Source organism: Microcebus murinus, chromosome 14 (assembly GCF_040939455.1).
Source record: "Microcebus murinus isolate Inina chromosome 14, M.murinus_Inina_mat1.0, whole genome shotgun sequence".
Taxonomy (NCBI): domain Eukaryota; kingdom Metazoa; phylum Chordata; class Mammalia; order Primates; family Cheirogaleidae; genus Microcebus; species Microcebus murinus.
In genome coordinates, this window is record NC_134117.1 from 58079486 (window position 1) to 58096722 (window position 17237).

At 40.0% G+C, this 17237-nt stretch overlaps 1 protein-coding gene across 27 annotated transcripts in view; it reads left to right on the forward strand.

The window, feature by feature from the left end:
• Positions 1–17237, forward strand: part of KCNMA1 (potassium calcium-activated channel subfamily M alpha 1) — a 722512-nt gene that overhangs the window by 666735 nt on the left and 38540 nt on the right. For 18 of the 27 annotated variants that reach the window (XM_076010108.1, XM_020280455.2, XM_020280466.2 and 15 more), the window contains one exon: positions 15826–15939. In XM_076010108.1, coding sequence (XP_075866223.1) covers positions 15826–15939 — 114 coding nt within the window. Of the gene's footprint in view, positions 1–15825; positions 15940–16739; positions 16821–17237 lie in introns of all 27 variants that reach the window. The other 9 variants (XM_076010104.1, XM_076010105.1, XM_020280457.2 and 6 more) reach the window with 1 other exon arrangement.

The window sequence follows — 17237 nt, forward strand, 5'->3', positions numbered from 1 at the left end:
TATATTATATAATATAATAATAATTCTATTATTAAATAATAATATTTACTGAAGTATAATTGACAAATAAAAATTATATATTATATATATTTATATATATAAATTATATATATTTAAAAAATATGTAAATCACCACAACATGGTGATTTGATATACATACACATTGTGTCATGGTTACCACAATCAAGTTAAGTAACACATCCATCACCTCACGTAGTTGCTATTTGTGTGTGTGTAGGGGGGGGGTGAAGACACTTAAGGTCTACTCTCTTAGCAAATTTCAAGTATACTGTACAGTATTATTAACCATAGTCACCATACTGTATTTTAGATCTCCCAAATTTATTCATTTTATAACTGAAACTCTGTACCCTTTGACCAACATCTTTCCATTCCCACACCCCGATCCCAATCCCTGGCAACCACTGTTCTACTCTCTGCTTCTATGAGTTTGACTTTTCCAGATTCCACATGTAAGTGAGATCGTGCAGTATTTGCCTTCTGTGACTGGCTTATTTAACTTAGCGCATGATGGCCTCCAGTTCATCCATGTTGGCATGAGTGGCATCTTTCTTCCTTTTTTATGGCTGAATATTTCATTGTATATATGTATACATACACACACACACACCACGTTTTCTTTATCCATTCATCCATTGACAGGCACTGAAGCTGTTTCTCTATTCTAGGCTATTGTGAATAATGCTGCAATGAATATGGACATGCAAATATCTCTTTGAGTTACTGATTTCATTTCCTTTGGAAATATACCTAGAAGTGGGATTGCTGGTTAATATGGAGGTTCTATTTTTAATTTTTTTATAGAAACTCTATACTGTTTTCTATAATATAATGGCTATACTAATTTACATTCTCACCAACAGTGTATAATGTGGTTCTTTCTTCTCCATACCCTCACCAACACTCTTGTCTTTTTGATAATAGCAATCCTAACAGGTGTGACATGATATCTTATTGTGGTTTTGATTTGTATTTTTCTGATTATTAATGATTTTTAAGCACCTTATCTTATATACTTGTTGCCTGTTTGTGTATTATCTTTAGAAAAATGTCTATGCAAGCCCTTTACCCATTTTTAAATTGGGTTATTTTTTTTCTTGCTGTTGAGTATGTGAGTTCTTTATATATTTTGAATATTCAGCCCTTAGCAGATATGTGATTTTTATATATTTTCTCCCATTCTGTAGGTTGCCTTTTCACTCTGGTGTTTCTTTTGCTGTGTAGAAGGTTTTTAGTTTGATCTAGTCCCATTTGTTTATTTTTACATTTGTTACCTGTGTTTTTGGGATCATATCCAAAAAAAAATCATTGTCCAGACCAATGGTAAGGAGGTTTTCCCCTGAGTTTTCTCCTAGGAGTTTTCTGATCTTACGTTCAACTCTTTAATCTCTTTCAAGTAGATTTTTTTTATATCATAATATTATGGGGGTGCAAATGTTTTTAAGGTTATATATATTGCCCTTGCCTCTCCTCCCTCCTCAAGTCAGAGCTTCAAGTGTGTCCATCTCCCAGGTGGTATGGATCACACTCATTATGTATGTATATGCCCATCCCCTCCTCCTGCCTCCCACCTGCCCAACACCCGATAAATTTTTTTTTTTTTTTTTTTTTTTTTAACATTTTGGTTACATTTTATATCTTTGCCTCTCCCTAGGAAGGGTCAGAGGTATGCCCTTCCCCTCCACAATGCTCACCACGTCCTTCAGATGTGATTTTTGTATATAGTGTAAAAGGATCCAACTTTATTCTTTTGCATATGGATATCCAGTTTTCCCAACACTATTTATTGAAGACACTATTCTGTCCCTATTATATGTTCTTGGCATCCTTATCAAAGATTAGTTGACCATATGTGGGTGGATTTATTTCTGAAATAGCCACTGGTTTTCAAGTTTAGCTGCGCACTGCAATCACTTCGGGGAAGTTTTAACATCTTCAAAAAGCTCAGGCTATTAAATCAGACCCTGCAGGCAGGACGCAGGCATCAGCAATTCCAGGTGCATCCCAAGTTGAGAAGCTCAGCCTTAGCCCCTTACTTACCCAAGGAAACCATCCCCAATCCTCGTATCTGGGCTGCTGATTTACTAAAGCGTCATAGAACTGGCAGCCTCCTAGGGGTGATCACTGAGAAGTTTGGAAGGCATATAATGGACATTATGAAAATCCAGGATATATGAGAAATGACTTTTATTCACAAGCTTCCACATGGTTCCCTAGTGGGGACGGGGAAGATAAACCGGGGGGTGTCCATATTGAGAGATCAAGGCAGCTGGGCACAAGTAATTCTCTGAATGCCTAATCGGCATAGGGAATGGAAGAATTTTGAAAATCAGTCAGACCATGGGTCTACAGGCAAGCAAAGAGGGTAAATAATGAGAACATCAGAGTTGAGGTTTCACACTTAATCTATAAAACTACTTTTAATAGGCCCCCAGGTGATTATAAAGTCACAGTGGCTTTTCTTTTTATTGGGATTATATGGGGCTGATCCACATTTCTAAGAGAAGCCCTTCCCATTACACAGGTGTGTCTCCTTATGTATTTATTTATTTATTTGCATTTAGGATACTGAAGAATTAAAAAAAAAACACCTCATTTCTATGAGCATTAATTATATACCATGCAAGGAAGCAATTGTCTCTGTGTTATGAAATATTAAATCAAAATGCTTCCTGTTCCCACACGTCCCAGAGAAAAATACAGCAGTATTTTGAAGCCCCTCTTGGAGCTGTTTTGCCTGCAAATTTATTGTTTTGTCTCCATTTTCAGAAAGCCCTGTTTTCTATGAAGTATAGCACTCTAGGTAGTTTTTAAGGCGCAAACTCCTCCGGAGTTGCCTATGTCGGCAACAACTCTTATGTAGATGGCCCACGAGGGAGGGTGTGTTGATCGGCTCCTTTAAGATGACAAATGGGCAGAGAGTGTTATTGTCTTTGATTGCACGCCTTACATCATCTGTATGTAGGAATAAGAGGGCCATACTTTATCTTTAGCCATTTTATAAATATTTAAGTCCTTATAGTTGCCTAAAGATATTAAAGCATATTTTACAGTAGTCGGAATATAAATATTATATATAGCACAAGATACCAAAGTAGTTTAATGAATTCATAATTTTCTGCTCACATTTATTGGAATGTGTTTTATGTTCCAAAAGTTCCATTTAAAGAGTAAGATACCATTCCGCTCCCTGACAGCACACCAAGTGTTGGCCGGCATTGCGGGCGGGGTCCCAGTGCCAACGTGTGGAGGCTTCCATTAGGAAGCAGGGAGGCAGGAAGTCAGGGCCCTGGGATATATTTCTCCTTTCTCTAAGTTTAAAAAAAAATATGAACAAATAAAATTTTTTGAATAAACAATTCTGGTGCTTATTTAAGTCATAAGGCGTTTCAAAGAGAAAACCTTTTATAGCCCCTTTCTTTTACTTCAAGGAGATTAATTCAAAAACCTTAAGACCAATAAAGATAAAGTTTGCAATTTTCCTATCCTCCCCTCTCCAACTCTCTTTTGTAAACAGGGATGTAGATCCTATTTTGTGATTCAGGGAGGGTCTTGATTTGGGCAGTGACTTCCCAATGCATTCTGAATCTCTCTCCCTAAGTTCAAGAGTTCCAACTTCCTTTTTCTTTTCCCTAAACGCAAGCGTATTACTGCACCTCTTTTCAATTTTCCAGTGAAATATAAAGACTTTCCTCTTTAATATTTCACAAAGTTTCTCCAGCTCCCAGCGGGAGTCCATGCTGGGTAATGTTTGCTAATTACCAACAACAAAACTAGACATACAAGGCTGGTAAATTACCTGACCCTTTCCATTTTAATGAGACAACAAGGATTTCGCGAAGTGATGTTGTTTCACTGGTTAATGGTGTCAGCAATGTTGTAATTGTGGGTTGAGACACATTAGCTGAACAACCACATGTAGAAAGGGCTTTCTGTCGACAAGCCCTTTGGAGACTAGAACCATATTATCATTAAGCCTTTGTCATTTGCATGCTGCTAATCACTTACTTTATTATCCTGCGTATCCATTGTCTTTCTTTAATTGCTCTTTAAATTAAAATTAAAAATAGTTCTAAAGCCCACAATAGCTGGGATAGCATCTTGATTATGAAGATAACTTCAAGAGAATGGAACAACTGGTAATATATTGCCAGGATTATGAGAGTCCCACCGTTATACACTGTGCCTGCCAGGCCTCAGGGGCCTAATTGTGGCAGTTTCTCTTCCTTTAGCCCATAGTGTTTGTTTAATAAATGGTTATTTATGGCCTTCTCAGCCATTATAGCAACTTTGGAGAAAGTACATCCTTCTCATTGGTCTGGGCACTGAAGTTTCATCCTCCTGGCAAAGGAGGAACACTGAATTGAAAGCAGGATCCGCACTAGGGCTTGTAAAAGAGTCTGCAGGGAGAACTTGATTCCCTTTGCTGTTTATTCTGTAGGAGTTTGCTTTTAAAACTTGGGGTCATGAAAGAGATATAAACTTCAGAGCTGAGAGGGGACTCAGAATCATCCCCACTTTACAGATGAAGAAACTGAGAACCAGAGCCATTGCCACAACTATGATTATATAGCAGCAAATGAACCTGTTTTGACTGTTAGCAAATGGAGTGGCCATGCATTCGGGGATACTCCAGAGAGAGGCTATGATGTCATGTCTAGAGCTGTGATGTGCAAGCCACATGGTTGTCATGGCACAATGTGTTAAGTGTGTGTCTCTTATGTCTATCTGTCTATCTATCTATCTAATCTAACTGTGTTTGCTGATACAGACTATGTGATAGGATACTGTCTTCCACTTCAACTTCCTTAAAAAAAAACCATGAATGTTTCTGTAGCCACTTCTGAATATTGAATGACTAAACCCCATATTATCATGGTTCCAACATTATGTATGATGCATGATAATCAGAAGGGATTTGGGGTATTTCCTGCACTTCATTTTATGGATGAGAAAATTGAGTTTGGACAAGGTGTTGAATCCTTCTGTGTTTTCACAGAGTTAGGAGTTGACCTAGAGCACAAAACTCTTGTCTTTTGTTTTCTCTGCCAACTCTTCAACTTTAATTGATAAATAATCATAAATTGGTTCTTATAATATGCTTATTCTGTGCCAGGCACTGTTGTAAACAGTTTCCTGTGTTATTAATATTAACTCATTTAATCTTCATGACATATTACTCTCCCATTTTACCAATGAAGAAACTGAGACAGGGAATTTAAATAAATTGCTCTGGATCACAAAATTAGAAGCTGAAAGAGGCAAGACTCAAAACTTAATCAGTCTAGTTACAGAGTTCAAGTTCTTAACCATGATGTTATGGCTTATTTCTGGTTGTGGTCAGAAGATATTGATCATTCTTTAAACAGAGTTGCTCAGAATCAAACCGGCGTGAATCAAGCCTCCTCTGGTGAAGATCTGTGTGTATGTGTGTGGGAATGTCTGACCCCAGGATCCAAGATCCCAGTTACATATTTGTCTTTCAGCATAAACACATATACGGGAAACCCTTTAATACTTAAAAGAGAAAAAAAAAATAAAGTGACTTCTTTTAAAAGACTATCAAATGTTTGGAACCTCAGCCACTCTCTTGGTCCAGGCGTCCTGTCTCTAGAACCGTTCAGAGACAGCCGGCTGGAAGCTGTTGGTGATGGGATTCTGCCTCTCTGAATTGCATGGCAGTGCCTTGGATCACTTGGCAAATCCATCTTTTACAGCTACTTAATTTTCTGTGAGCTTAAGATATGGATGTTTTAGTTTGCTTGTGATTTTGTAGCTCTGGTTTTTGCTATGCTGGCCATTGATTCATACTAAACCAAACAACCGGGACCTATTTGGCATTTGGTGTTTTAAATGTAAAAAGGACATTTGAACTACATGACAAATGCTGAAAAACAAAGCCCGTAGCGCTGAGAACATAAAGAAACTGTTTATAATGAAAAGGTGGTTACATTTTCAGTCAATCTATCACTTTAATGAGCTCTTTGCATTTCTTTGATTAATGCTCGCAAAAGGGGGAGAAAAAAAATGATGTAATGGAAACAAAATGGTATATAGTCTTGGCAGCACGAGGGGGGATTTTTGTGTGTTTTATTAGTATCCCTTTCATATCAGTGTCTTGTAATGTATATGTCTGCCTTTTCCCTGGCATAGCAAGCCTCTAGTTTACTGGAAATGTGATCCAGCATGAAAGAGGAGACCCCATGGTAGTGGCAAAACAGCCTTGTCCTCTTGTGGTGGCAACAGAGAAGGAGGGTCCCAGAACAGGAATTAAGAATAAATAATAATGATAAAGAAAAAGCTAGCATAGTCCATGCCATATTGAAATTGAGGAATCCAATAGGTATATGAAAATAAAAAAAGAGAAAATTAAAGATGCTTAAAACCATTTAAGCATTATAGTATGTAGTAATTAGTACATATTTAGTAGTAATTCGTACATTTTTAAATAGTGAATAACAGGAGGGAGAAAGGACGGAGGAAGATGCCTTCATAAGGTCTCTACCTGCCAGACGTTAGTCAAGGCAGGCTTCCTGGAAGAGATGGAGAAGGGGCAAGAGCTGGGTTGGGAGGGAGGAGAGGAGACAGCATTTCTGAGGCTTGGTGGGAGCAGACATGAGAATGAACAGGTGCCACTCTTCATCTGTGTTGGAAACAAGCTCTAACTGCTCCTCCCTTCAGCTGTGTTCCCAGGGCCTTGTGGCTTTTCTTAGGCACATGGGTGTAGCCTCTGCTCTGAGATGGTGTGGCTCCTATAAAATGGTGGGGAATTGAAACAACTGAGAACTGGGACCCCTGAAACTCTCTTTGTGCCCTGTTCTTCTGAAGTGTCTTTACTCTGTAACCTTGGACTGGTCACTTCTATCCCAGAGCTTCAGTCTCCCCAAATGCCAGATCAAGTGGGTTGCTCAACGACCTTTCTCATCCTGTGGGTCAGCAAGTCATGTCCGTCCAGAATGTCAACCACCCACTCTCAGCCCATGGAGCTCACATGAGGTGTCAAGGTTTCAGGTTTTTTTTCTTTCATTATTATAATTTATAATTTTTAAAATTTTTCTCATTGAATCAATAAAACATTCATTTTAGAAAATTTAACAACTCATATAAGCAAAAATAAGCATTCCTTGTAATTTTACCATTCAGACATAAGAAAGTTGACATATTAGCCTTGTTTCCATAGATATAAATACTTTTATCCTAAAAATAAAAAATGGATCGTACATGTTAGTGTGTGACCTCTGCTTTTCCACAAAGATTTTATCGTGACCACTTTTCTCTGGTTATATTTTCATTAAAAAAATTTTTTTTCTGCATCGTTTTTAGTGAATGCTTACTTAACATAATCAGTTTCCTAAAATTGGACATTCATGTTGTTTTTGATTTAACATTATTACTTAATAACTGTGAATGGCGAACATGGTAGCCACATCTTCAATATTAGGAAATTGTGAATGTACATATAAGTTTAGAAGTGAAATTGCTTAGGCCAAAGTGTGAGTAAAATTGTAAGTCATTTGATTTGTACCACCCAAGTAAGTATATCTTATTTTTAAATTGTAACTTGAATTAGGAGGAGGTAAAATTCAGAAATTGAGATGTCGTGGAAAATACACTGTGACAACATGAGCTCCTGGGCAAATGGAGACATTATCCCAGGTGAATTTTAGGTTCTTTACAAATCTATAGCTTTAGTTACATTCAAGTCATTACTAGCTCTATTCTTTTCTTCCTTCTTTCTATTCGGCAACCCCTCTGAGAGACAGATAGTAGACAGTAAACTCTTTAAGCTAATTTTAAGGAAAGAGACCTTCTACTTGGAGAGACAACTCCAGCAAATACATTTGTTTCATGTGTGGGACACATGTCTAATGCCGAATATATTTCATGAAGCTTAATGGGCAAATAACTATAGAAGAATTTTGTTTGTTTGGTTGGTTTAATTTGCTTTGGTTTGGGTCAGACCCAAAATGCAAACTCTAAAAAGGATGAAGCACTCTACACAGTGGGTGGAGCCAGCTCCCCAAGGTGCTAATCAAATACAGTCTCTAGAAAATCATGCCACTAATAGTGTCAGCGTCAGTTACTGTAAATAGAAAGAAATGGAGGGAGTTCATACTCCCAAGTCTTGTCTCTGGTCACTGGAAGCACACAGGCAACCTTGAATGAAGGTGCAGTCAAGTGTTTCAGTAGAAAATAAAACACACATGAGCCATTTCAGCATTAAAAAGAACAGAGATTTTTCTCAGTTCTTGTATTAGTTGGAGCATTTAGTGCAAGTGAAATCTAGCTCAAAAAGGCCTAAACAAAAAGAGAGTCCTATAACTGGTGAGCCTCTGGCTTTAGGCACATTTAGGTACAAGAGCTTGAATGATGACAGAGCTATGTCTCATTCTCTTCACCTCTTGATTCATTGGCCCTGTTTTCTTTCACCCATTGTGGGCTAAATGGTCACAAGAAGCTCCACACTCACAGGCTCCTGGTTTTGCAGCCAAAGCATTTTTAACATCTTTTATATAATGTCCATGGATTGGCCTCAGTTTGGACAGGCCCATCTCTACACCAGTGGTGAAGCCATGGTGATGGAGGACCATCTTGGGGCCCTGTGAGGTCAAACTACCTGGCTTCATTTTGCTACTCCTGTGTCCAGGGTGGGGACCGAGTTGCCCCCTCACCACCACTAAGCACTGTGGAATTGGTTCTTCACGTGGAAAAGGAGTTGGAAGGGAGCAAATTAGTGACAGCTATCAACTATCCTGGTTCTGTCGCTAACTGCTTCCGTGGTCTTGGATACAGTAACCTCTCTGCTCTGAGTCTTGGTTTCTTCATCTGTAAACTGGAGGGGTTGATGAGATGAAATCCAAAGCTCTCGTGTCCCTTACCTGGAGTGATTGGTAAAGAGGCAAAAGAGACCCAATGGTGTTGTGGTTTAGGTTTCACAGAATTGTCTTTGTATACGGTCTGTAAGCTCTACCTTTCTGCTTTGGGCAGGGGACAGTCATCAGATTCAGTTTCTCTACCAAGCACAGAGGCTATTTAGTTTAAAGCACATAATCATATACTCAAAAATGAGCAGGGGAGTTTCCCCAATCCCCTTTTTGGCATTGATCTCCGGCACCCTGGTGGGGGCTTCCAGCTCAGGCTCCTAAGTGAAGAGGGATCAGTTGGAGTAGCCTTTGGGCAGTGTTAGGAGAAGCTGCCAGCTTGGCAAATAATCATTTTCTATTTGAGTAAAGACAGTCAGCCACGTGGCCTTCCTGACTCTGGACCCCAGCTTTGTGGGAAGCTGCCGAAAACTACTGTGAAAAAAATTTTACAAGGCTAAAGTGAGGTTTTTCCTTTGGTCAGATTTTTCTTGCATTCATTTCCAAAAAATCTATTTCCCAAATCAACCCTGAGCACATGGATTTTCCCCCTACAAGTTAGAAAGCGATTGTGCTTCTCTACATGGAATTTTCTTTACTTCAGCCGCTGAAGAATTTGTTGGAATACATACTGCAGAAATGACTGCTGTGGCTATTACTGTAGTTGCTCAGGGGAGCTATTCAGATGCCTCATTTATTGGAGCTTAATAGATTAAAAGTCCAAATTGAGTCTCATGATATAAGCCTAATCAAGTTCTAATCTGCATAATTTTCCCATAAGCAACAATGGGAAATTTGGATAATTTATGTTTCAGCAGTTGCCAATCATGTGTTAAATAGCATTGTTGCATTTACTTATCAAAATATTTTTATTGATCTGTACTTCATCTGACATTTGGCTTTGGGGCTTTTTTTTCCCCTGGCATTAACAGGAAATTTAATTCATCTCATAGATGATGTAATATGAGATGTTTCTCTTGATTTTAACATGTCTTTATAGATCATTTTTAACGGTGATCTTTCCCTTTTACAACTTCATATTGAATACCTGTCTCAGCAAACCTAGATGACTCGGTCTAATTTATTTCCCTAGTTTAACGTAGCATATGGATTTCTAACCATCATTTATATGCACACAATAAAAGATAATTTGGCCTGCCATTTGAACCAATTCCTTTATGTTAAGTCTATGGGGGTGGGAGAAGCACTTACCTTCATTTCTCCATCTATTCTAGGCGAGGTGATTGATAAGAATTTCCATCTCCCTCTCTCCCTGGAAAAGCTTGGGGATTTAACTAGGGAAGATTTAGAAAGTACTTTGAGTTTCCCCCATGGAAAAGTACTGTAATAAAGCATTTATTATATGTACTGAGTTGCGCACGCTGCCATTGCAAAGCAAGTTAAGCATAACTGCAATGGGTCCCAGTTGTTATCTGCTATTGTTTAAAAGTGAAAACAATAAAAAGTAAGACTGGCTTGGGCCTCAAATTTGCCTGCCAGGCTCGGTACCTGAGAAGGAGAGACCAGCACCCACACAGGGATGCAGCATGGCACGCAGTTGTCCCTGGATTCTGAGGTCAGACGGCCTGGCCAAGGCATGCTTGAGCAAGTTACTCAGCTGCTCTGAATCATATTAGCCTCTTCTACACAATGGAAACATCAAGTCCCCAAACTCATAGTGCTGTTATGAGGAATAAATGAGGTGGCCCATGAAAAACCTGTCAGCGTAGTCTGGCACATAAAAAGCAGCTATAGGGTGTGCTGGTTTAGAGGAGACTCAGGGACTAGTTTGGCTGGGTTCCAATCTGAGATCTGCTGATTCCTAGATCTGTGCCCTGGGGCAAGTTGGTTACCTTCTCTGTGCTTCAGCTTCCTCCTCTATAAAATAGGAGTACCTACTTCGGATGGCTTTGAGAACTAAAGTTACTAGATGAACAGGATTTAGTGCATAGTGAGCACTCAATACATGTTAGCTATTTTCTTATCATTCCCTGTTTTCCTGAAGTTCTGTTTCATCCTTTCTTTGCTTTCCTTTATTTTCAATTATCGTAATCAGTCTAGATCTAGAGCATTCTTGCCTTCGCTTCGAGTCCCATACAACTGTCACCTGGAGCCTGTCTCATTTTCTAGTGCGCTTGCGTTCACTTTGTCCTGGAACCCTTTCCAGCCGTTCCCTCTGTAGGTTTGGTCTGAGCCATAGCCTTTCTTTACGTGTAACCACATGGTGGCTCTTAGGTTCTGCATGTGGATGCATACATACATATGCAAGTGTCCAAAACAATTAATAATAAGAAGAAGAAACCTTAGTGATCTCCTTGTTATTCCTGTCTTTACACCTTATACTTCCTAGGAATAGGCCAAGTGTTTGTGTTGCATTCTTTAATTCCATCCATTCTAACTGAAATTACTCTTAACCTGTCACTAAAGGATGCTTAACCTTCCCATAATCTCCCTGGCAGAGGCCCAGTGCTTCCGGATCCAGGAATAACCAGTGTCTGGAAAGAACAGCTGCACCCAGCAGGGTGCCTATGCTCCAATGCTGGAGAAGTGAGTAGGGATTAGCAAAAACCATTTCACGAGCCTGAGAAACAAAAAAGGGCTTTGTGCTTCTAAATAACTGAGGGAAGGAGGAGAGTGGGTCCAGGAAACAGAAGCCTCCAGAGAGATTCCACAGTTGCCGTAAGGAATATGGAACTTATATGAAGACTGGCCACCAGTTTTTTAACATATCTGAAGAAAACCCCAGCCATCCCACTATTCAGACTCTTCCTTCCTTAGATATTTTGGGCTGCATTTCTATCACAGAACTGATCTGATTATTTAAAGCAAAATATATACAAATACATACATATATATATATATGTGTGTGTGTGTGTTAATATAATACTCATTGCCTTCTCATTAATTTTCCAGGATTTTCTCTATGTAAAAATTCTTTTTAAAAAATTCTTTTTAAATTCTTATCAAATTCTTCCTCCATTCTTTATCCATTGGGAAGCGGTAGCAATCCACAAATATTTATTGTGTATCTAATAAAATATTAGTGTTGGTAGCCAGAATTTTGGTGTACTTGCTTCATACCAGGCATTCTACTAAATGTTTTGAATGTGCTATTTTGCCCTTACAATTGTCCGCTGCAGGCAGTACTGCTGGTTTATAGATGAAGAAACAGAGACTTGAAGAGAGTCTGCACAATGTTTACAGTTACATGGCTCAGGAGTGTATGAACTGGAACCCGAGGCATCTGACTTCACAGCCTGTGCTCTTAACTGTTCCATTCTATTTCTTCTCTATGTACCGGGCATTTTGTAGATAATCTGGGAAGTTCACAGAAATGGAAAACCTACTCTCTGGCCTAAAGTTCTTAAACAATGTATGGAGGGAGAATACTTGGCAGGAGATAATGTTGGTCAAGGTACTTATGCCTCATGCCAAATGAATAAGACGGATAACGGAAACCTGTCACATCTGCCAATGAAGATTGGAACAGGGAGGGACCTTCAATTTAAGGAGCTCAGGTGGTCTTTGGAAGTCACTTTTAGCACATAACTTGCCTCCCATGGTCATGGCTAACCAAGAGCAAAGGGGACACACCTAAGGAATCAGGATCCCATCTCGGCAAGAGCTTGAACTGTAGATAATTTAAACTTGAGTCTTTTCTTGATTGAGGGCTTCCCATTCCATTTCTCCAATGCTGGTATTCTTAGTCATCTCTTCTGGCAAAACTAAGTGGTTGTTTCTAAAATTAATTTCCCAAGTGTTAGTTTAACTAATGAAAGGAGCATTTCCCAGTTTCACTGCTCCCTAGCCGTAGATCCCTGGAGTATATGCCATGTGCCAGTGCTTTCATGTGCAGAACTGGAGCGTTGTTTTATGTAGAGAGACTTAAAGTGCAACCGAAGAGGTGTCTACTGCTACAAACAGTAATGGGGTTGGGCGTAGGACCCTCAGAGACCTGTACACGATTTAGACCTGTCCTTTTGTCAACTGCAGCCATGATGAATGGGGTGGATGCCATCACATGGCATCAAAGGCTGATTGCCTCGTCCCCTTTAGAAAGAAGGTGTGTGAAATTTTTCTTCTCTCCAAGGTCATTGGGGGAATCTGGGTCAGCCCTGCCATTTCAGACTGTAATTTTCCCATATTAGGACCCCTAAGAAATACTAATAAATTCTGTTCATCTTTAACACAACTCTATACAAGGGAAAAAGAAGAAATCTATTTTTTAGGTTGTTGTTACCTATTGCTTTTAAAATGTACAGCTAGAAAAGTAGGGAAGCAAAAAGAGGCATGATCGTTGCTGAAGTTTTCTTGCCAACACAAGCACCCTCGTCTTAGGGTCATGCACAAGAGAGAGACAGGCCTTCGGTGGAGAGATGTCTTTGGACACCCACCATAGTTTGTCAGTTGCAGATGCTAATGGAACCAGGCTTGGCGACTGAAGGGGAAAATAGAATATGAAAGCAAAATGAAAGAGGCCTATGAAGCAAGCATGTCATTTCTAAATGAAGGTTTCATGCAAAGGAATTGAGTCTTTTCACAGCTGAAAATGGAATCTTTAAATAAGATAAAATAAAAGGATGCTTTGGCTTGTTGCAGGTTCTGTAATGAAATACAGTTTTCGTAATACTGTGTGACCTGCATTTCTCCCTGCTTTATGGGTGCTATTCCTTGACGTACAAACCCGTATTTTCTCAAGTCAGCATTTGATGATGGATGTCAAAATACAGGCCATGTATTATGCATATAGCATTACCGATTTAAGGTGTTTACTTGTCAAGTTGAAGAAATTCAAAAACGTCACATCCACTGAATCTGCACAGCTGTCACTTGCAGTTTTTCATGCTTTTGAATGAAACTTCTGATGAAAACAGTTTAGTTTTCTCCTTCACTATTCTGGGTGAAGAAAACAACTAGCATTTAAAATGCATGTTTTTGGTTATGTGGCTGGCTGGAAAATACACATTCCAAAGTTTAGAAAGATGGACACTGCAATGTCATTCAAAATGACTTACCCTGTTCGCAGCATATTAATATAAGGAACAAAATCAAGTGCAATCAGGGAAGTGATATTAAGTAAAACTTTTTTTGTTCTTTTGGAAAGTATGGCACTCAATGATAAGAAATTTATATACAGGAGAGCAGGATATAAGAAAACTGCTTTATATTTTTCTGGAATTTCATGCATTATGCACCTCCAAAACAACAGGCAGTTATTGAGCACCTGTCATTTCATTCCTGAGTCACACCTAACCAAAATGCCAGATTCAATCCAATCTTGTCACATTGCTGGGGAGTGAGTCAGGAATCTGGTCACATAGTAATCTACTTGGAGTTTTATCCTTGAAAATGTAGCAAGTGATTTTGTTCCTATAAGTTTCTAATTCATTAACAAATCCATGTAGCAATCCATCAAGGGCAAAAAAGAGAGGCCAAAGTGAATGTGAACACCTGCCTGTCCTATGGGGTGGGAGAGAGACTGGGCCTTGCCAACACCATGGAGCTCATGGTATCACTTGCCATACGTTTCACTTGGAAAAATGAATTTTCACCAAATGAATGTATGAGGCAAACAAGTTTCTCATGTTTATGTCTCTATGCACATGCTTAAAGAGGCAGTCATTCAGGCTGAACTTGACGTGATAGTTGGTCCAAGCTCATCCTGATACGTACTTGAGACTTGGACATGAGACCAAAAGAATCCCAAAAGCAAACTGCAAAAATCACACACCAAATAGGCTGCTGTCCAATTTTCCTGTGCCCGCATATGCCTTATGAGGTTGGTGTTGGGCACACTGGGAAGTTCAAGGGGTCAACCATAAGCAGGTGGCACGTACATCAGTTAGGAATTTAGCTGCAAGTAAACTCCTTCTCATGGATATGTATGTATACATATACATGTATATATTTATATCTTATATATAGTATGTGAATATATATATATATATGCATGTGAATATATATATGTGTGTATATATGTATGTGTGTGTATACATATGTAAAATCTCATATAATAGAAACTCTGGGGCGGGATGGTCCCAGGGCTGGTTGCCTCAGGAGCTCCAAGACAGTTCTTTCTACGGTTCAGTTCAGCCCACATCACGAAGGTGGTTTTGTCCTCAGCTGGTGCCCATCCTTACGGCAAGATGGCTGCCACAGTTCCAGGCACTACAGACATATAAACAATGTTCAGTACATTAAAAGAGAATCTCTTCCTATGTTTTTCTGTGCAAGAGCAAGGAAACACTTCCTGAAAGCCCCCAAGCAGATTTCCTCCCACATCCCGTTGGCCACAACTGTGTCAAAACCCAGGCCTAAGCCACTCACTGGCGGGAGCACAGGCAATCACTCGGCTTGCGATGGCAGTTGGGATGCCTTAGGTTATGTTGTGGTAAGGACAACAGTGAACAAACACGTCTCAGTGGCTCAAAGCAACACAGCTTTATTTTTCGTTCACTCAGAGTGCTTTGTGGGTCTGTCCAGGGCTGCCCCCACAGTGGCCGTGGCCTGGGAAGAGACAGGTGACAGATCTTGCACTTATGCCAGAAGAGATATGCATTTCTCTGTTCACTTGTCAGGGCTAGAGCATCGCGTATGTCACATTGCCATATCTAACTTCAGGGGGTGGGGAAGACAGTGCTAATTTCCTCTTGTGTGCACAGAAGGGAAGTGGACCAAAGTCCATGAACAGGATAAATAATTGGTGTAGAGTCTGAACTTTTAGGGAACTATCAAAGTGAGTTAGAATTATTTATAACGGTTTCCTACTTTGTCTTTCTAAAAAATAACTTATCAGAGTTCATCCTGGAAGAGCTCATTGTTGACCTATGAATGACGCGTCAGCTACATTTTTCAGGTTGTGTGTACACACTGCGCTCTCATTATTTCCAAATTTTCCGCTTCTCTGATTTCTCTTCCTCCTCCTCTCTTTCCTTCCCACTAGGGTTCACACCTCCAGGAATGGACAGATCCTCTCCAGATAACAGCCCAGTGCATGGGATGTCACGCCAGCCGTCCATCACCACTGGAGTCAACATCCCCATCATCACTGAACTAGGTAGGGGTCAACGTCAGCTTTGGGGGGAATTTCTGTCCTCTCTTCCAGACCATATGGGATATGAGGAGGTTGGTCTGTTTCTTAGCCCTTCCAGCCTTGTAGGTTCTAGTGGGGTTTGTTTGACGGGTGGTTGGAGAGAGATACAGGTAGAAATATGGCAGATGACCCAAAAGGTAAATTGATCTATCTTTCCTCTGAGATGAATGGACAGATTCCTTCATACTGGTCTCTCTTTACAAAGGAGCATGAGACAATGGGTTTGAAATTGGGACATAAATTCAGGAAGGGGGAGGAAAGGCTTAGTCCATGGATTCTTTCCAGTGATTTTTTCTCTGGAAGCACCTCTTTTGAGCATTTTGTGGTCTGAGAAGCTCCTATGATCCGAACCCTCCACTGACATACAAAACCTCAGGTCTAAGCCAAACCCATTTTGAGAACGAGGTAGAAGCACTGGGCTAATGTGTAAAAATAACTCCGCATTTAACCTATCCTAGTTGAACTTCTCAGCCAAAGGCCATTTTCAGCAAATGCCATTCCGGTCCAAAAGATGATGAGGTTTTGAGGGCCCTGATCGTTGGCCAATGGAGTCCAACTTCTAACCTGGCCACAGCAGCCCCTGCTACCATTTGTGAATTTGCAAAACTGCAGAATGGCCTCTTCCCCACAAGGGAAATGCAAACCACCTATGGTCCCGGGTCCCTTTCCTGGAGAATGTTTCCTCTGTTATTCCCTCACTCTCTTCTTTTTCTGTACTTTCCTCCACTCCCTTTCCCCAATCCTTAAATGCCGTATCCAATTAGCTAAACCGGGCAAGTTGCCTTTGGTATCAGTCAATCAGGAAAAAAACAGTGGGACGCACATTCTAATGATAACTGAACTGGGTAAGAGCGCTGTTTTCCTTCACATCACTGTCTCCTTTTGTTCTGTTGTTGGTGTTTCCAACTATCATCAGCTTGTTTTTTTATTTCGCCGGCTGTAACAGAAAGGCTACCCCATGGCACTGCTTTGAATGTGTTTTATTTGTGGCTCTGGTTGCAATCGACTGTCTTGTTCTGGCCTTTCTTAATGATTTTTCCCCACACAGCATCAGTAAACCTTTGATCACACCCATCTGACCTGGCAGTTGTTTCCAAAGCATCTTTGCTCCAATTCGTTTTCTTTGGCCTGAGCCTTTTTTTCCCCCAATTTTTTTTTCTTGTCGCCCCACTCTCCCGCCTTCTCCCTTATATCCCTCTTCCAACGCACTGTCAGTTTGACTGACACTTCTTCACAGCTCTCAAAGGAAGTCAAAGGAGAAA